The 21053-nt window shown below is 37.6% G+C and overlaps 2 protein-coding genes across 2 annotated transcripts in view; one reads left to right on the forward strand and one right to left on the reverse strand.

The window, feature by feature from the left end:
* Positions 1-10812, forward strand: part of myo10 (myosin X) — a 45383-nt gene extending 34571 nt beyond the window's left edge. The window contains exons 26-41 of the mRNA XM_056234532.1: positions 62-182; positions 607-850; positions 1274-1369; positions 1492-1585; positions 1897-1952; positions 2502-2644; positions 3645-3836; positions 3927-4084; positions 4697-4820; positions 5391-5691; positions 6511-6718; positions 6800-6936; positions 7366-7483; positions 7976-8431; positions 8682-8873; positions 10099-10812. Coding sequence (XP_056090507.1) covers positions 62-182; positions 607-850; positions 1274-1369; positions 1492-1585; positions 1897-1952; positions 2502-2644; positions 3645-3836; positions 3927-4084; positions 4697-4820; positions 5391-5691; positions 6511-6718; positions 6800-6936; positions 7366-7483; positions 7976-8431; positions 8682-8873; positions 10099-10200 — 2742 coding nt within the window. The 3' untranslated portion in view covers positions 10201-10812. The remainder of the gene's footprint in view (positions 1-61; positions 183-606; positions 851-1273; positions 1370-1491; positions 1586-1896; positions 1953-2501; positions 2645-3644; positions 3837-3926; positions 4085-4696; positions 4821-5390; positions 5692-6510; positions 6719-6799; positions 6937-7365; positions 7484-7975; positions 8432-8681; positions 8874-10098) is intronic.
* Positions 10813-12401: 1589 nt separating this feature from the next.
* On the reverse strand, positions 12402-17824 carry marchf11 (membrane-associated ring finger (C3HC4) 11). Its single transcript, XM_056234562.1, has 4 exons — positions 17148-17824; positions 15353-15508; positions 13998-14190; positions 12402-13004 (listed from the first exon to the last, which is right to left on the reverse strand). Exons 1-4 carry the CDS (start codon positions 17484-17486, stop codon positions 12694-12696), a joined length of 999 nt encoding a protein of 332 aa, XP_056090537.1. The 5' UTR covers positions 17487-17824; the 3' UTR covers positions 12402-12693.
* Positions 17825-21053: the final 3229 nt, after the last annotated feature.

Below are 21053 nucleotides of genomic sequence, written 5' to 3' on the forward strand. Positions count from 1 at the left end.
TTGCTGTTAATGGTTGTTTACATGTAATTGCTGATTGTGTATCCCTGTTTCTTTCCATCAGTTTGAGGACAGTGAAGATGACTTTGAAAGGTTTGACACCGACGATGAATCATCTTACCGGCGGGATTCTGTCTATAGTTGTGTCACTCTACCCTACTTCCACAGCTTCCTTTATATTAAAGGTAAATAGCCTGCCAACTCTTCTCTCAACACCTCTTTATTATTGTTTGTTTAATTACATGCTTGCAAGACAGTGTAATGAAATTGATATCACTTTTTCTTCTTTTCCAAATATTTCTGAAGGTAACTTAAAGGTTCAATCTCAATTCAGACTTAGTTTTGTAGCTTATTTCAGCTATAGGTGTGCTGCTTGTTTTTTTTGTTTTTTTTTTACTTGATACCTTTTTGGAAATGTAAGTTTAAATTTACTCTAAAATTGTTTAATGTTTGTAGAGCAGAATTTTGACCAATCAGAAAATCTTAAGAAAATCTTAACCATAACTATTTGTGGCAGCCGTATCTGATTAGGACAAAAATTGAATTTGCTTGGAAGAGACATATTTTATGACTTTTAATAGCTTGAATGTGCCTGGATGTGTGTTGCAGGTGGCCTGTTGAACTCCTGGAAGCGTCGCTGGTGTGTGCTCAAGGATGAAACATTTCTGTGGTTCAGGAGCAGACAAGAGGCGCTCAAACAGGGCTGGCTGCTGAAGAAGGGCGGAGGATCCTCCACACTCTCTCGTCGCAACTGGAGACGCCGCTGGTTCGTCCTGCGACAGAGCAAACTCATCTACTACGAGAACGACACAGAGGAGCGGATGAAAGGCATGCTGGACATGCACGAAGCTAAGTAAGACCTCAGGAAGTACAGAACACAAAGGTTTCAGGTTCAGTCACAATCAGTGTGACACTAGATCTGGAGAGCAATGGTCATTCTCTATTGCCTCATTATTCTTGACACTTTTAAAGGGCTTAACCTATCAATCAAAAATACTAATAGCACATACAAATACAAATACCGCAAAAAGACAACAAAATGTATTTGTTTATTTATCTTTCTCTCGAATCTACACTGAACTGGATTTAGCTGAATAATGACACTGTTGTCTTTTTTTAGAGCTGCTTTATAGCAAATGTTTAATTCTGTTTGCATCATTGATCATTACTTTCCTCTTTGTAACTGTAAAGCTGCTTTGAAACAATCTGTAATGTATGAAGCTCTATATAAATGAAGGTGACTTGACCTGTTGTTCTTTTTGTGTTGTTTTATTAGAGAGATTATTGATGTAACAGGGAAGGAGAATGGGATTGACATTGTTATGCCAGGAAGAACATACCACCTTGTTGGAGAAACTGCAGAAGATTCCAGGTAAGTGTGGTTATTTTTTGTGTTTTTTAATCCTGTGTGCTTTCAGCCTTGATGCTTACTTAGTAAATATGTAAAACCATCGAACTGAGGTTTTTTAATTATTCTTTGTGTGTTGTGTGCAGTCATTGGTTTAGCGTGTTAAGTCAGGTACACATGTCGACAGAACAGGAAATTCGAGAGATGCATGATGAACAAGCAAATCCTCAGAATGCTGTGGTAAGTATTAAACACACACACACACACACACACACACACACACACACACACACACACACACACACGTATTATGGGGACTTTTCATAGACATAATGATTTTTATTCTGTACAAACTGTATAATCTATCCATTAACCCTAAACACATCCCTCACAGAAATCTCTCTGCATTTTTACATTTTCAGAAAACATAATTTAATTTATAATTTATAATCTGGTATTACTGTCTTTTTGGATAAATTTGGTCATCACAACGGCGGGTTTACCTGGACAATTCATAAGATATTTAGAAAAGATGTTTGTGTTTTTCATAGGGCACATTGGATGTGGGAATGATTGATTCTGTATGCGCCTCGGACAACCCAGAAAGGTAAACACACACACTGTCCTCTCTTTCTGTCTTGTTGCTTTTGAAACAAAAACTTTAAAAGGCAGTTTAGTGCATTGGTGATCTGCACTTGTATTATTGACCTTTCTTTAAATATTGCTATTATTTTACATTATATATATAATATATCTTAGATTATTATATTATATACTATTTTTTCATTTATTTTTTACATTTTTGAAAACTAATTTCTTATAATTGCGACTTTATATCTAACAATTGTGACTTTCTCAGTTGCAACATTTTGTAATTATGAATTTATATTTCACATTGTGACTTATTTTAGTCTCATTCTCTTTTTTTTTTACTGAACTTGTGTACTATGTACTGTATATGTTGACTCTATCACAGTTTGTAATGTTCCTCATTTGTAATAAGGCTTTGGATAAAGGCATCTGCGAAATTTATGTAAATGTTTAAACCTAATTTCACAATAACCATTTTATTTTTTCTCTGAGAAAAACAACACATTTGCGTTATCATGTAGACAATAAAATATTTAAAATGTTTTTGCATTTTCTCTCTATCCAGGCCAAATGCCTTTGTTATTATTACTGCCCATCGTGTTCTGCATTGCATGGCTGAGTCAGCAGAAGAAATGCATCACTGGATTACATTGCTCCAACGCACGAAAGGAGATACACGTGTGCAAGGACAGGAGTTCATCATCAGGGGTGAGAGGTCACCTGCTCGCACAAATCAAAAGCCATGCTCAGTTGTTAATGGATTGTCTGTAGATTATTTGTACATTTAATACTTTACATTAGTTATTTCTCATTGTATGGGGATGTTTCATCACTCTTCCTAGTCAGTCATAGAATCAGAGTAAAGCTGGAGGAACGAAAAACTTTATAGGTGTTTTGTTAGATAATAACAGGATTTTTTTTTTTGTATTCTGATTATTTAAGAATTTGACACATTGTATGCTTTTTGGAATGCTTAATATACAAATTCATTTCATTATTGGGTCATGCCAAATCAACCAAATTAATAAATGCAATGGATTTGTATTTACCGAGTAATCCACTATTTTGTGGAGGGGGGTCAAAATGACAATTTTCACCTGAGATTTAGATCCAAATTACAGGTGGGTGAAAATGACTTTTCTCATAGATAGGTAGGCCTATTAGTAAAATCTATTGACCTAAGCAATCCTTGTTGCATTATATGCCAATGGTGACATTACACATTCAAAACATTTTTTGCACTTTTTGTGTTTTTCCCCCCAAAGTTTGCATGTCTGTATTAAAGATATCCTACAAAATAGTGGATTAATATTTTGATTAATAATATTACGATTTATTTTTGTCTTTCTTCAGAAAGAAATATGAACAAAATTAAAAATTTGAGCTGGGGACCTCTAGTTGAGTTGACACACAGAATGACCCTAATTGATTTGATATGGAACATTAATTATATAAATTAATATTAATTATACGTAATATGTATTACATACTTCATGGTTAGTTTTTGAAGATGGTTATTTAGTGTTTGGACAAATAAAGAGTGAAGAGAAAAGATGACTTAGACCACAATTAATTGTTATAATGTTCACTTTCAAATCAACACCACCATGTTAGGATACCTTCAACTACAAACTGAATTTTTACATACTGTATGTGAAAATATGTCAAATCTCTCTCTGTCTGTTTCTTTCTCTGTTTTGGTTTCCAGGTTGGTTGTATAAAGAGATTCGGGGCAGCAGTCGTGGGAATCTTAAGCTGAAGAAGCGCTGGTTTGTGCTGACTCACAATTCTGTGGATTATTATAAAAGCTCAGAGAGAAACGCTCTTAAACTGGGCTCTTTAGTGCTTAACAGCCTCTGCTCTGTGATCGTTCCCGATGAGAGAGTCTTCAAAGAGACCGGTAAACACACACCTGCATGCGCATAAACAGTAGAGTATATACCAACAAACATTTACATCTTTTTCAGACTCTATATGCGTGTGCTTCTAGGCTACTGGAACGTGAGCGTGTTTGGTCGTAAGCATTCATACAGGCTGTACTCTAAGCTGCAGACGGAGGCCAGTCGATGGGCCAGCGCTGTACAGACCGGCATCGACAGCAAACCGCTCATGGATACACACACACAGCAACTTATACAGGACATCAAGGTAACACGCACACAAGTGCATATGCATTTATGTTTTTGTTTTTTTACTTTATTGTGTCTACACACACAAAACAAAAGAAAAAAAGAACAAAAAACAAAAAGAAGAACATGAACATTGTCCTGAACTGGGCTTCATACATTATTTACAATCAATAACATAAACAATTTAAGGCATAGGCTTATGTCCTATTTCAAAAAGTCAATAACAGGACCCCATCTTCTTTCAAAAACTGAGGTTTTTAATTGTAGTTGTGCTGTCAACCGTTCCATTAAATAAACTTGTCTTATCTTTTGTATCCATTGCATAACGGTGGGTGGCTCAGGTTTTAACCAACAGATTGTTATCATTTTCCTTGCCGTCATTAAGAGGAGATGGAGAAGAAATGCTTGGTCTTGAGAAAGATTGTCTAGAAAGATATCCAGTAAAAAAGTTTGGGAGTCAAAAGAGATGTTCACTTTTAGTAGATTTTCCAAAATGTCCTTAATGTCCTTCCAAAAGTTATGATGGGACAGTCCCAAAAGATGTGAGCTTGATCACCAACCAATCCACAGTTTGCATTTATATTTTTTAACATCATTTTATTGAAATGCTGTTGTTATTGTTTGTTTTCAGGAGAACTGTCTGAATTCAGAGGTGGTGGAGCAGATCTACAAGAGGAACCCAATACTGCGATACACACACCACCCTCTACATACAGCCCTCCTGCCTTTACCCTATGGAGATGCACAGCTCAGCTGTGAGTGAAACACACACACACACATTTAAAATACACTTAATATTCAGTATTATTATCCATTTGACTAAACTGAAACTACTGGATGAGAACAAAACTTTAACTAATTTGAGCTAGATAATGATAATTGTCTTCTACAGAGCTGCTTTATAGTTGAATCATTTTTTTTTTCCATTATTGATGAACTCTGCAACTTGAACACTTATTGAGCTGAACTGAATCAACATTGAACTGACTTTAGCTGAATCATGTCACTACTATCTTCTGTAGAGCTTTTTTATAGTTGAACTGAGTTTGATTCATAACTAATGAACATTCACTGTTATTGAACTGAACTGAATCAACATTGACACTGTCTTCTGTAGAGCTGTATATTTGCTGAAATTGAGGTTTGAAATGATTGAACTTTGCAACATGGACACTGTTATTTTCCTGTTTATTACTGTGAAGCTTCTTTGAAACTCTCTGTATTGTATAAAGCGCTATATAAACGCTATATAAATAAATGTGACTTGACATATATGTTCTAATACACCCTAACAATAATAATCACTCTGTATATTCATGTTTTAGCTGACAAAGGGAGAAATTACGGCACGCTGCAGGCTGAGGCCCTCAAGATCTTCAATGTTCTTCATCAGCTAGAGGCCGAAGCCAGTCCCATCCCTCACATCCAGGGGCTCCTGCAGACGGCGCATGACCTACGACCCCTAAGAGACGAGCTCTTCTGCCAGCTTATCAAACAGACAGCACACCACCCGAAGCCTGCTGGCCCCGCACACATTAGTGGCTGGCGAGTCATAGCCTGCATGTGCTGCACATTTAGCCCCGCCTCCAGAAGTGTTCTCAAATACCTGAAATTTCACTTGAAAAGGTCAGTGAGCATGTGGGCTTGTGTTTGGAGTATTTTGTCTTGTCAGAATGCCATGGGGTTAAAAAGGAGATAAATTAGATCATTTAAGATCAATACTTGCTTACTGCACAGTACACTACCATTCAGTAGCAAGATGCATTAAATTGATCCTTTATAATGTTAAAGAACTTTCTATTCATTAAAGAATCCTGAAAAATGTATCATAATAATAAGATATGTTTCTTGAGCACCAAATCAGCATATTAGAAAGATTTCTGAAGGATCATGTGACACTGAAGACTGGAGTAATGATGCTGAATATTCAACTTCGCATCAAAGGAATAAATTACATTTTAAATTATATTTACATAGAAAACAGGTATTTTATATTACCAAAATATTTCACAGTATTACTGGTTTTACTTGAGTTTCGCTCAAATAAATGCAGGCCTGGTGAGCGCAAGTGATTTCTTTTAAAAAAATCTTCCTGACCCCAAACTTTTTATCAGTAGTGTGTATATACTATTTATTGCAGGCCATTTTATAAAAATAGTTTGTGAAACAAAAACGCTAAATCTGAAATCGAACAGTAGTCCACAACAGTGTCACATGACTTCATTACATTGCATGTTTCATTCGGTGAAGGGTGTCAAATTAAGTGGAAATAATTTATTTTGCATTTTTAAATCATAATTTGTGTAAAACTTTGGCAAATAGGATAGGATATTAAAATTAGGGCCAATACTACAGTAACCAATAAATAGTTGAATAATATATGACAATTTTATATTGTTTTGTCTTAATAAATTAAAAATAAATTGTGACTGATTTTCTACTCAGGACACGAGAGCTGTACCCAGGCACCGAGATGGAACGGTATGCTGTATTCTCCCAAGACGCCTTGCGGCACGTGCGTGGCCGCGAATACGTTCCTTCACAGGAGGAGCTGAGGGCCATACTGAGCAGACAGGAAATGACATCGACAGTTTACTGCCATGGTGGCGGGTCCTGCAAAATCACCATTAACTCACACACAACTGCAGGAGAGGTACACAACACAAAAACACATCCACACACATATACATGTGAGCTTCAGACCCACATTAACTATATGTGTGTGTGTGTCTAGGTGGTTGAGAAGCTGCTGAAGGGTCTCTCCATGGACGACTGTAAGAACATGTTCGCTTTGTTTGAACATAATGACATCACAGACCGAGCCATAGAGTGCAGGACTGTGGTGGCCGACGTCCTCGCTAAGTTTGAGAAGTGAGTCTCACCTTGAATCACATACCTTAAAATGTTATATTTATTTACATTTTTATATTTAAATTAAAAAAAGTATATATATTATATAAATATAAATTGTGTATTCTTTTTTTATTAATACAAACCGTAAACTATTAAAACCATCAATATAGAACACTTAATCTGAAGATTTAAATGATTTAAAGGTGCTGCCCTATAAAGATATTTGAGAAAACATAAATACATGAGGCAGAGAGTGTTTTCTGATTGGCTGAAAAAAAAAGAGTAGGTCTTTAGTCAGCTGGTGTGATTTCCGCCCGGTACAATAAGATTTTATGCATCATATTACCAAAGAAATTATTGTTAAAAGCACATTTTATTGTTATTTTCATTATGTGGGAAAAAATGTTGTGATATTATTCATTCACTCTCTATATTTCTTTCATTCAGGTTGGCAGATAAAGAACAGGAAGGAGAGGGCTGGAAGTTTTATTTCAAGCTTTTCTGTTTCTCAGAACCTGAGACCGTTCCTGCTGACAGTGTGGAGTTTGCATTCATGTTTGAGCAGGTCTGATTTCAGTTTAATATCTGGCCTTAAAATACATAAATAACAGGGCTGCCAATCACTTAAATATGTATACATTTATATGTATTATTTAATCACATTTACAAATAATTGCAGAGAAAATTACATTAATGTGGCAGCTGAAAGCATTGTGTAATCATTACAAAAAAAGTGGCTTTAAAGGTCGATATATAGCCTGATTTTTGGTCTATGTATTGTGCACATGCAAACAAATGCATTGTCTCACTGTTTTCAGAATCTCACATCTAGAGTACCACATTTTTTAAGATCATATGTCATAACATAGTCTTCTATTCTGTTGGTCACACACAAATACACACTCAATCATTCATTTACAGTTTTTTAATAATAAATCTATTGACGTTCAAGCCAAAAACGAAAGATTTTCAAGGCAATTTCTTCACTGTAAATGTTTTCATTATATTTCACAAATATTTCAATCTTTTTCTCTCTCTCTCTCTCTCTCTCTCACAGGCTCATGAAGCTGTCATTAGGGGTCAGTATCCTGCCCCAGAAGAGACTTTGCAGTTTCTGGCTGCTCTTCGGCTGCAGTATTTGTTGGGAGACTTCTCTACGCAGAGTGTCTTGCCTGAGTTGGAGCAGGTGTTCCCCATGGCCCGTCTGCGTGCTCGAGTACAGCAGTCCGCTCGGTGCTTTGCATCTGCCACACCGTCCACAGACAGAAAGAGAGGTAGTTTCCTGGAAGGCACGCTGAGGCGGAGCTTCCGAGGGACACTGGGGCGACAGCGCCAAGGGGAGGAGCCTGGGGCCATAGATGCATGGCTGCAAGACGAGAAGGCGGGGCTGAGAAGCTGTTTGGTGGAGAAATGGCGTAAACTGCAGGGGATGGAGCAGGACCAAGCCATGAAAAAGTACATGGGTCTCATCAAGGAATGGCAGGGATATGGCTCCACCCTTTTTGATGTGGAGGTGAGAACACACACACATGTTGGTACACCTACCCATCACAGAAAACTTTCAGCATTTTTACATTTTTAATAAAAAATAATTTAGTATGTGTACATTGGGGTGTCCTTATAATGTAGGGGGCGTGGCCTGAAACCTGAATACACACTACAATATAAGAATTTTGGTTCCTCATAATGTAGGTCAAACCAGTACACTGACACTCACATAATCAGCCAGGAGTGTCGCTGACTATATTCTCTCTGTGCATCAGTGTGTCGACGGTGTGTATCCTGGAGAGCTGTGGTTGGGCGTGAGTCGTAAGGGGGTGTGCGTGTACAAGCGCGGGGAGGCGTGGCCTCTGGAGGTGTTTCTCTACGAGGTCATTCTGTCCTTTGGTGCACCGCAGCCAAACATCTACAAGATCAGCGTGGAGGGACGAGAGCTGCTCTTCAACACTATCATGGTACAAACTGTTTCCCATGCTTCTACAATACACAACACTAACATTTGTTATTTATAGTAACTTAATTATCGCTCTTCCACACATTTAAGGATCATTTCAGTTTAGACCCAATTTATTCTGAGTTGTTAACTCAAGACTCACTCTGAACAATTCAAACATTTAACTCATCAGTTTTTAGTTCTAGCCAATTAAATAGACGGGATTTAAACTTTGTCGGCTAAAGACCTAAATTTGGTTTGAACGTACCAAGCACAATGTTCTCTCACCATTCCTGATTTCTAACACGCACTCACAGCGTTCGGCTGGTCTTGCCGGTTTCAGAGCAGAATCGAAAGCTGATGCTCTCCGTGTGTTTTTTTTTTTCATTTTTTTTTTTCATCTCCAGTGTAGTTCATATGTAAATTGTGCCAGCTTATTTCATCCATTGGATCGAAAGATGAGAAAAGGTCCATACATTTACCCGCCCATAGACCCTCCCCTCGAAGAAATCAGGACAGAAGTGTTTGAAAGTGGACAAAAGAGATTAAAACACCAGGTGTAAACTGGAATGCATCTCCCTCGTCTCCTTGTGATCCGATCGATCGAAACGCATCTTAATACCTGGTGTAAACAGGGCCAAAGCGAGTCTTTAGTTCCTTACTTTGACATTGTAGTTGAATAAAAAGTAAGATATAATGCATTGATTTGCTGGAGTGAATTTTTCCCAAACTTAATGCTTGAATAGATACTTGACAAATGTACTTAAGTACAGTATTAGAGTAATAATGCCTCATTACTGTCCACCATTGCCACTTATCAAGCATTGTGATAGCAAGTTTTTCACAGGAAAACGCTCCTCACATTTACATCATTTTTGTTTTTGGTATGTCATTATGAAGGCCTGAATAACCATGTTTTAGTTTAATAAAAAACTTGTAAAAAACATAAAATAAAAAAAGGAAATAAAATAAACGTTAACATTAATTATTTCATTTTATTTCTCATTTTCATTTGGTATAACTTAAATAACTAAAACTAAACCTGAAATAAATATTTATTAAAACTATATAGACATATTTAAAGAAAAACAAATAAGAACAACACAATTACTAACTATTTAACAAAAATAAAATAAAAGTGTAAAATATATAAATAAAATCTAATTCAGAATATTCATGAAAAACTATAATAATTTATCAATGATATTAAAATAACACTGGTTTCCTCAATTTGATTGTCTCTGTAGGTGATGGACATCGCAAAGCTCATGAAGGCTTACATCAGTCTAATAGTGAAGAAACGTTTCAGCACTTGTCAATCCATCAGCAGCCACGGCAGCAACTGGTGATCTCTCATTCCTGACAAACTCTTTTCCTAAATGTGCCTTTGAGGATAAACGCAGCAAAATGTTTAATCACAAAAAAAAAGAGTGACCCTTCAATGCTGAGTGCAAAAGAACCAAAGACAGAGACACTTTCACAACAGACACTATCATGTTCCACACACATTCTGTTGTTGTGCTTAAAACTGTGCCACATGTACACTTCTGTTCATCAAACCACATATTTTATGTTGTATTAACATTTTAAATCAAGTCCAGTTGCATTTCTTTGGAATTCTGCAGGCAGAAAGTCCAGTCCCCGAAATAAGCTGCACTCAATCCAGTGCCTTTAAAAAAAAACACCAACACAGATATGCAAACACACGAGTTTCCTTTAGGTCTGTTTTATATGTGCAATGTTTATATTGTATATTATATAATTCTGAGGAGCTGTATATTTTATAAACCTTTTCTGTTGAACTGTAAGATTGTGATTATACTATTGGATTTTCCTCCCTCTGGTCCTATTATTTTTCTACTCTAAGCCTATAAAAACACTAAAAACAACAGGAAAATCTTTCTCATTTTGTATCTTTACTGTGCATTAGTTTATAGGCAATAAATATAACAAAATTCAAAGACTCTTACATTCATTAAAATGTTCATCCACGTTCCCTCTTTGCAGCGCAGAACCATCATTTAACACTTTGGATGCCTCTGAGACATCTGAATGAAATCTTTTGTATCAGTTAGCACCAAATCATGAACGCTGGTCAAGTTTCCAGAGCTAAAGTACAGCATGCCCAGATGAAATCAGCAGACTTTTGAGTATTTTTCAGTGCAGATTTTGTGTGAAAATCTGCAGAATGTATTTGCATTTTCTATGTAGACTTCTTTTAAGATGTTTTAAGAAGGCTTTCAATGTGCTTATGATGTTAAAACATACATTTGTAATTATTACACTCCTACATATATATCTGTCTCAAGTAGCTTCAGAAATCACTCAGCCAGGGTTTGGTATCTTAAGGGCACAATGATTACCAGCATCACACAGTTTACTGCAATATCTAACCACCAACTCCATTAATTGATGAATTTTGCATGAGTAATAGTCCAAAGTCAGTCTATTTAGTTTTTTGCTGTAATACACACAAGCATTGGTAGATGACAATGTGTAAGATCTTTCTGAGGGTCATTTAAAAGCATGTGGGAATGGAGTAAAATGAGAGCTGGACTCGCTTATATGAATGTCATATTGACACAGATGCCTACAACAGAATGCATTGTTGCAAAGTTAAAGTTTTCTCAATGTTTGTTGAACTTTTGAAATCCCTTGGTTTCTCCACTATTTCCTTGTGAAATTAATGCACTTTTTTTTTTTTTACTATTTCTGACAAACAACAGACCATTATTCATTTCCAATGGAGAGTAGTATGGGAGCTGTGTGGCATTACGAATATATGCGTATGCAGAATTTTCGGATCCGATTTGAGCTTGTGTTGAAATATTTGAACTTTTGCATCTATATCATATGCAACCGCCCACCCAACCACCCACAACAGCCTAGCATTGTGGTGCCATGTTTTACACAACCAAACACTACTCACATTTCTGAAGAAAAAAAATCCAATGTAATGCAATGAGCTCCTGTGCTCTAGCTTGTTCCCTAATCTAGCTTTCTAATAAACCTGGCATTGTATATGATTATTGTGTTATCACTGTGATATAGTGCTCATCTACTATATGTCGTTTTTGATCAAAGCATGTCGTTTTTTGGTATTTTATTTGAACGTTTTCTTTTTTGATATGCCGTTTCTCCACTACTTCCTCGTGAAATCAATGTTGTTGTTTTTATGTAGTATTTGAACATTTGCAGCTAAACTGTATATGACCGCCTGACTGGATGATGTATGATGTATCCTAAACAAAACTAGAACCATGAGGTAAGAATCACCAATATTTTTGTACTAAAGTGTTATTCTTTAAACACTCTTTCTGTAAAATGGGTAGTTATAAATAATTATTTTATATTATTACATAATTGGTTACATTGATTAGCCCTAGAAAAACTACAACGAATTTCGTTCAAATGTATCATCAGCACTCGTTTGTTTTGTGTGGATATATTTTACCATTTTACCAAGGGGAGGAATGGCTGCTTCGCAACCAATTCGAAAGTTCCATGCGACTGCCACTAGTTAATCAGTATTGAAAACCTGAACGAAAAAGGTTAGTTTAAAAGAAACATTCATTTGTCTAACAGCAGTAATACATTTTGTGTGCATTATAATTTTAAGTGTGTGTGTGCTTTGTAGTCTTACTTCGATGCTCAAAGGCTGATCCAGAACTCCAGGCTCGAAGTAACAATTCAATATGTAATTTAAATCAGTTTGTGTATCTTCTAAAGTGCTTTTCAAGTAAGGCTCCTCCCAACACTGAGGCCCCTCCCACTGGTTAGCCCCTCCCACAACAGGATGGTGCAGGGAGAGTGGATTGGTCCCTGAAAGAGTTAATATCATGTCAAACTGACGTGACCCTGACGACATGCTCCCCTGAGCATTGCTCTTGTGGGGAGAGGTCAGAGGTCACATTCAGGCACACGGAGAAGAGGTGGAGGGGGCATCGAGGTGATGACTCCAGTCGGGTGGTTTGTGAGTGTGCGTTGGAGACTGTGTGTGTGTGTGTGAGAGGCAGCCACAGGTTGCGGTGAAGGCTGTGTGTGGTCTCCAGGTCTCGGCTTTTATCGTAGTTCTGGACATCCCAGAAGAGATTAACGGCCCGCCAGCGCATGAGCACATTGTACACAGCTCCACCTTCATGAACAATCAGACCTGAAACACAAATGTATTATTAGCACATGTAAACACACATTTTTTAGTAGGGCTGGTTATTGACAGATTTCATGATTTGATTCTGATTTCAAAGTGATTCGATATGGATTAATTTGTAAATATTTAGTACAGTACGTCAAATTTGCTTGAGGAAAAAAAATAACTGAACTAAAGCTGTGACTAAACAAGACCAAACTATTAAATTAAATTGTTTTTTTTTTTTAGATATAATAATCAAAACTCAGAAGTGTATACAAAAACATTTAAATTTCACATAAGGCGGCTTTTATATTTGACAATATAATTGACCTAAAGGCCTAATCCTGGCTTAATCTAAGCCCTGTCTGTGAAACCAGGCCTAAATATCACTAACAGGATAAGTAAAAAATATGAATAATAAAAAATAAAAATGCTCTTCTCTTGAGTTTTTTCTTGCTAAACAATATTGAGTTATGGACATTGAATGTAATGTGACATTGTTTACAAGCTGTTGTTTTATTAACGTCTTTCCACGGTTGAAACCGTGATTGAGGGATTACATGAGTCATGATACATTTCAGTGAGTTGTATAACTGCTATAACTAAAGAGTGCCAAAATGGTATTTATTGTTTTAATTTCGTGATACAATTGACAGAATTTGAAGCTGAGACTTTCAAACATTCACATTCTCGGGTTTCATTTCAAAAGTAACAAAGCTTATTGTAGTTACTGGATGGGAGGCACTTTTAAAATAAGTTTTGATGTTTTGTTGATGCATCACCTGAAATAGACTAAAAGATCTTGGGATCTTGAATCAATATTGGTTTATCACAATGAACATTGATTGAAATCGATTAATCAACATGGTCAGCCCAGCCCTACTTTTTTTGGGGGATTATTTTTGATTTGTCAGCCATAGTTAAATGGACATGCGCAAAATCGGCATATATTAGCTTGAGAAAAAGGCTTTGTATAGGACTAATGTGGTTTGAGTGTATCTATTAGTGTCTCACCAATACACACAAGGTCCATGACTGCATACATGCCATAGCAAATCTGGAACAGGATGTCACTGCGTTGCCATAGTGCCTCTGGACTCAGTGCTGACCACAGCAGCCACGAAACACTGGCCAATAGGAAGATGCCACCCAGCATCACTGCGATGACCTGAACCTTCTCCACCAGAGTCATGGTGACAGTCTGCCACTGGCAAAACATACAAACACAGTCACCGGTCAGAGCTCCAGACTGCAACTAATATAAACACAAATGTGACAAAAATATCTTTTTTTATTATTATTATTATTTAGAATCTAGTCGGTGGCATTGGTGACAGCACAAGCCATGTTGTCCGATTCATGAACAAATGACTGGTTTGTTTTACCGAATCAGTCAAAACGAATCACAAAACCACTGTGAACTCGCTCGTTAAGGGGCGTTCACATCAGAGACGATAATTATAACTATAAAGTTTAAATAATGGATCTAATTCTATAAGAATAGTGAAGTTCACACCACAACTATAATGACAATTACACTAAGGAATCACTTTTTGAAAATCTTATTTCCAGCTGACGAACAATAAAAACATTGACAGCCAATCACAATCCATCCGACTTCAACGAGCTCCAGCATGTAAAGCGGCAGACGACATTACTGCACCACAAGCTTATAATAATGTTGGTGTGGATGTTAGTGTGGTTATCTTTATAGTTATTGTTCTTGGTGTGAACAGGCCTTTAGTCATTTGAATCAGTAAGTAAATTGTTCAGAGCCAGTACTGAACCATGAATCATTTTTTGATTCAAAATGAACCTGGAACAAATACTGATATACACTTTTGCGAGACTTACGTTATTCGTTATATGTTATGTTTTTTTAACAGGCATAACAATTGTTAAGATGTAACATTTATAATGACATAAATACAATTAGAATCACAATTAGAGTGACATCATCAAATGGAAACTAAAGCACGTCTGAATAACAATTGAGCGATTCTTTAATTTGTCAACTAAAAAAGTATTTTGAATTAAAGTATAGTATATTTCTTAGTATGAAGTCCTGACCAATATATCATAAGGCAGCATAAATAGATGCTATTTACACTAAGTGAAAATAGCATATTTTCTTTGCAATAAGTGTAAATAGTAGTTAGATGCTTTTTATACTTATAAATATTTTCTGCCTTTTTATTGAAAATAAATGCCTTTCCGGTTTGATATGTGATGGGAAAAGGGAGAGCGCTCAGGTGCCACACGCCTAATCTAGCGTCTTCCATAATTGTGTCTGACCCAACCAGACGTCAGTGGGCGGAGTTAGTGTAAATAGACACTCCTATATTATAAATCCCTGTGTATGTGCTTACCTGTTGTGGTGGTTTGATATGTATAGGCAGGATGTTGAATCTGTAGTTGCAGAGTTCACAGCTCCAGGAGCCCTTCTCACTGATCCACTTGAGCAGACACTGCTGATGGGCATGCCGAACAGAACCAGCACAGCGGCACGGGCTCAGCAGCTCCCCCTGCAGCCAATCACAGCCAACACACACAATCAGCCAATCAAAACACACAATGATAAAACACAGACGACTGAGCTGATGATTGATGGCTGTTTTATTGTGTGCCATTGAAGATGAGTATTGCCATTGCCATGAACAATGGGGCAGATGAGCTGTTTCGTCTAAATGAGGAGAACATCTTGAGTGAATGAAACACTATACACAATGACTGAGATTCATCTCAGTGAGTGGATGGGAAATGATTCATCTGTGCATTCATGAATTATTTCAGAAACATCCTCATTTGGACCTGTAATGAGTCTGAAACAAAGTGGAACACTTTTGCACACACTTACACACACACATACACAAACACAAGGCGCCTCGAGGAAGCACATTAGCTGCAGGAAGTGAAGAGCATTAGACATGAATGGAGCAGCACATATTCTAATGGATCTCACCAACACACACACACCACCACACTGTCTGTTTAAAGCATTACGAATCAATTCCCGATATTCTAATAATTGCATGAATTATGTAGGCCCATAATCAATTAAAAAGATGTTTATATTACTCAGACTGTCCTAACACTTGTCAACAGTTGGAAGTACAGTATTTATGAATTGCTATGTTGTTACCTGTATAGGACAACATGAGGATGGGACATCTGGATCGAGAATTCAAGAACTGGCTCTGTTGTAATATATGAGCTTAAATTTGAATTGCATTGGCCACACCTCACAGGAAGTTGAAACTGAAGTTGAATTGGAATGATAGGAAAAGGAATTTACCACAGTCTATGGAATTTACTGAATTGTAATTCAGTTCTGAGATTCAACACAGGTAGTGCATTCTGGGAAACTGCTCTTCCACCCTGTCCACAAAAGTTAATATATATACAAATTACTGCGCTAAAGTCTTAGGCACGTTAGTATTTACACACACACGAAAAGGTTTTAAATCAGTTATTTATTTATTTTTCTGTAGTGTGTCAGCAGGAAATATCAGTTTACATTTTCAAATGTTCCTTTTGCCATTAATTTTAGTAATCCAGTGAGATTTTTGTATGAAGGAGTCTGATAACAGCAGGTATGCTCCAAAAACGGAGATCTAATCTCACATCAAGTCCGTCTGGGATTACATGAAGAAACTATAGACATTTAAGGAGAAACAGACTAAAAACTGAGACAGACTCAATCCAGAAGAAATGTGGCACCGTCTCCAAGATGCTTGAAGAAACCGACCTGCAAATGTAGGCCTACCTGAAAAACTAAATGCAAGTGTACCTGCCTGGACAAAAGCAGTTTTAAACGCAGAGTGATAACACCAAATATTGATTTGATTTAGTTAATAGAAGGTAATTGATAAATAAAATCTATTTATGACGTTATTTTTGAAAACACCCTCACGTGCCTAAAACTTTCACAGAATTGCTTGAGGTGTTACTCATAAGTCGCTCTGGAAAAGCATCTGCTAAACTTCTTTTTCATTTAGCCTACTTTCATTCAAACTTGGTTCAAATTCAGGAATTTAGGGCATTCTCAATTTAATTCTGAATGGCGCACGAATCCTGGAAAAACCAAAGACGTCGGTGTGACGCATACATGCATTGCCCCACAATAAATAGCGCAGACGGATGAAATGAACGGCCCTACTTCACCTGCTCGGCTCCCTGAAAGCAGATCCGACAGCCTGGGGTCGGGATGCAGCTCTCGTTGCTGCAACTGGAGCCAACTGTTTCCGTTTTCCCCGCGATGTCCTCGCCCGGTGTGTCCGTCCCTGCACACTCAGCATCCTCGTTCTCGATCTCTGTGATCGGATCAGCCAGCGGTGTTTGAGCTCCAGCGCCCGTCTGCAAGTCATCCTCGCTGAACTCCCCGTCGGTCCCCAGCACCGTTTGGACCTGAAACTGTGCGGCATCCACGGTCACGGTGGCGCCTCCCGGTGGCTCATCCACCGTCTGCACGTGCAACGGACCCGCCTCTGCGTGCACATCCATGAATGACGGCACTAAGATCAGAATGAAATAGCAAAATTTGAGGTTTGAGCTCTTACGGGTCTCTATCAGATTTTCCACGGCTCTTCTCCTCTCTGGGACGCATAGGTCTGGCCATAGATCTGTGTCTCAAACCGCTTGCGTTCTTAGAAAGGCACACGCTTCTGTTGAAAGCTGCAGATGTCCAGGCTGTGTGGCGCGATGTGCTCGGTGTCTCGTTTGCTGAAAGCAGCTTTTCCCCGGAAGACACATTTCCATCCGGGCGCGGTACTGGAACACCGAGCAGTGAAGGCACGAAACACACATAACCACACAGCCGGCCTTCACATAAGAATCAAAAGCACCGTTTGAGAATATTAAGACGGCGAGTATATGTGAGCGTCTAGGCTGTTTCCAGCGGGAAAGTCGTTTGGGGGGTAACGTTAACTGTTCTATGATAAACCCGCGAGCCACCCGCCCCGGAGCCACGCGCTTATTGTCCTTTCGAAGATTTACCGTGGTGGTGGTGGTAACCATAGTTACCCACTTGGTAAAACGGTGCTAACATGGTATTATGCCTAATATGATAGCCGATAACAGCAACCACTGTCATGACACGAAATAAAAAAGATTCTGTAAATTCTTACAGATGACAAATTCTTAATAGCATTAATTCTGTCAGTTAATTGCACGGTGCCATCAAAGTTAAATAAATATAGCCTATACAAATATATTGTGGCATTTGCCTTTAGAAAAGTGGCAGACATACGTTTGACATGTGCTCAATTCAATGTGTTTTTGTCCGCAATTTTCCATTAATATTAATCTCAGGAAAAACATTTTTAGATAGTCAACTAACGTTTTAAACAAAACACCGATTTGTGATTAGTCATGTTTAAAGCAATAATAAATTGCACTTGTATTTTTGTTGATGATGGATCAGCGAACTGTTTATGGTTAGCCTACCTCAGCATGCCAACTCGATTACAGTTTATTTAGGGCATTGTAATAAAATTGTATCCAACTTTTTTCAACACTGTTTGCTATTGTAAGAAGAAAACAGTCTGCGTGGGAAAATCCCACGCTGCACCAAGAAGGACAGATAGGCTAAGGCGATAGGCCTATCGTTGGAATGACTTTCAGAACTTTCCAGTTGAACGATAAAACCCTTGACAACGAATCCACGATACTTTAGTAATATATTTTATATCTTACATTGTTAAATTTTCTAGCTAAAAGAGCGGTGAGAGAGTAGTCTGAATTGGGTTCCAGCATCTTGTGCTGGTTCATACATTGAACTCATTGCGCCAGCCGCGAGTGTTTCCAAGTCCACGAGGATCGCATCAGTTGATTCGCTATTTTGCTTGCCAACGTCTTGTGCGTGAACACCGCGTTTTGACCCATTTTCCTGTGCACTCGCTCATCTGTTCAGATGATGTCCTGTGAGGACAGCGATTGGCTCTTGTCTCAGACCTTCCCCGAGGTGATTGGACGAGTGATTAACACCCAGTTTGTAACCTCTACAGTGAACTTCCTACCGCTCCTGGTAAAGAAGGTTTTGCGAGATCTTTATATCACCTCACCAGGGAGAAATACTTCTCAATTGTGGTTGGAACTTGGAGGAGTAAAAAAAACTGCGATGAATAAAATAATTTATGTAAAGATCATAAACATTTATACATATTCTTCTATATTTTTCAGTGTTTTCTAATTGAATGCTGTTGTTCTGTCTAAAACAAAGTCAACTATGTGAAACTGTCCAGGTGTGTAGGCCTATATGTAAATGAGTTCCCTGTGATTGGTCCAAACACTACATTCAGGTGTCTTTTTAGAGCTAAGCATTTAAGACATTGTTTGTAATTTGCTATTTTATTTATTTAACCTTCACGTTCTCTTGTGATTGTACAGTCTTATGTTTTGTTTTCCTGTATCCTGGTAAACGGTACCATCTGTATCAAGATGAGTGAAGTCACCTCCTACTTTTTTTCTTAGAATTGCGAGATTTAAAGTCAAAATTGCTAGTTATAATTTCCAATTCCGAGGAAAACAACACAGACTTTATAGCACGCAATTGCGACATAGCCTATATCACACAATTCTGACTTTATCCCAATTGCGAGTTTATATCTCGCAATTCTGACTTTATAACTTGCAATGCGATTTTATATCACGCAATTCTGAGAAAAAAATCTGAATTGTGAAAAAAGCAAAACAAGCTTCCATGCAAAGGTCTAGCTTTGTGCTCAATTATTCAATGACTTTCAGGAATCAAGGGTTTTAAGGGAATTTGTGTCATCAATTTTCTATCGACGTAGTACGCAACACATTTTTAGATAAAGTCAACTAATACGTTTTAAACAAAACCCTGATTTTGTAATTTATTAGTCATGTGTAAACCTATAAATTGCATTTGCATTTTTTTTTTTAAGATACGGATCCTATAGCGAACTGTTGTGGGGTTATTTAGCGCAATAAAAATTTAGAAACCGAAGAGCGATATCGTTGTTGGAATGACTTTCAGAGCGATTTTTTCCCAGTTGATTAAACGATAAAAAGTCATTGACAGCCAATCAGAGTCCAACCCAAATTTAAAGACCTAGAGCATTTGCAGACTGCAGCGTGCACTTAATAAACAGGACGTTATTGTATGTTGTTGTGGATGCCATCAGTGCCGGTCCTCCCTATGCAAAGTACCCAAGTTGCGTAGGGCCCCCGAACCACCAGGGGGCACCCTTGATCTCAAGAATAAAATAGGGCTGTGTTTTTTTTTTTTTTTTTTTTTTTTTTGGCTTCAAACGATTATGAAAACATGATGCTGTTTTCCGTTCCTTTCCGTTAAAGCGTTGCGCTGTCACCATATGTAACATTCAAATCAGTCGAATCATGTAACGTCACGTGTAAAAGCGTATTGAGCTGCAAAAGAGGCGCTGTTCATCAGGAGGCTTTCTGTCCGCCCGATCCGAAATGGAGAGAAACACAGACAAGTGCAGGCTACTTTGGGCTTCTGGCGTGTGCTTGCCTTTAACGGAGAAATGCAGTTATGTCTTCAGTGAACAACATAAACAACTGGGAGGGCAATCGAATGCTTGTCAGTGTATTAGGTCTGTGTATTTGGTGTTAAAGTGACAGCAGCCTAAATAAACCCGCTGCTCTCTCTGTCATTTAATGTTACTCAAACAACAAAAGAAAACGAGAGAATCATTCACTGCTCTTCACTGAATAACATTAGTAACTTAATAAGAATCAATGTATATTTAATTCATACAGTGAAGACTATGCCATGTTTTATTTTATTTATTTATTTTTTACATTTGATAACTTTATTCAATATCTGTATAGTAGACTATTATTAGTTGTAGGCTAAATTGTTCATTTCATGCATATCTTTTCTTCAGTTTTATTTGTCCTGTTGTTTTTATTGTATTACTAGCGTTTCGAATCACTGTTGTTGGTTAATAGTGAAACTCCTCTAAAAGAACAAATTAAGGAGTCGGGGGTCATTTTGGGGTTTATATGAATGCACTGACAGGGGCCCCCTGGACAAAAGTTTTGTTTAGGGGCCCCGAGAAGTCTAGATGCACTGGATGCTAT

This window comes from Rhinichthys klamathensis, unplaced genomic scaffold (genome assembly GCF_029890125.1).
Source record: "Rhinichthys klamathensis goyatoka isolate OS25496 unplaced genomic scaffold, OSU_Roscu_1.1 h1tg000398l_1, whole genome shotgun sequence".
Lineage (NCBI taxonomy): Eukaryota > Metazoa > Chordata > Actinopteri > Cypriniformes > Leuciscidae > Rhinichthys > Rhinichthys klamathensis.

Excerpts from the sequence above, each read along its gene's own strand:
- marchf11 (XM_056234562.1), bottom strand. The coding sequence starts at position 17,486 with ATGGATGTGCACGCAGAGGCGGGTCCGTTGCACGTGCAGACGGTGGAT. Across the intron at positions 15,509-17,147 it reads GCTTTCAGGGAGCCGAGCAG|GGGGAGCTGCTGAGCCCGTG; the intron begins GTGAAGTAGGGC and ends GATTGGCTGCAG. Across the intron at positions 14,191-15,352 it reads ATATCAAACCACCACAACAG|TGGCAGACTGTCACCATGAC; the intron begins GTAAGCACATAC and ends ATGTTTTGCCAG.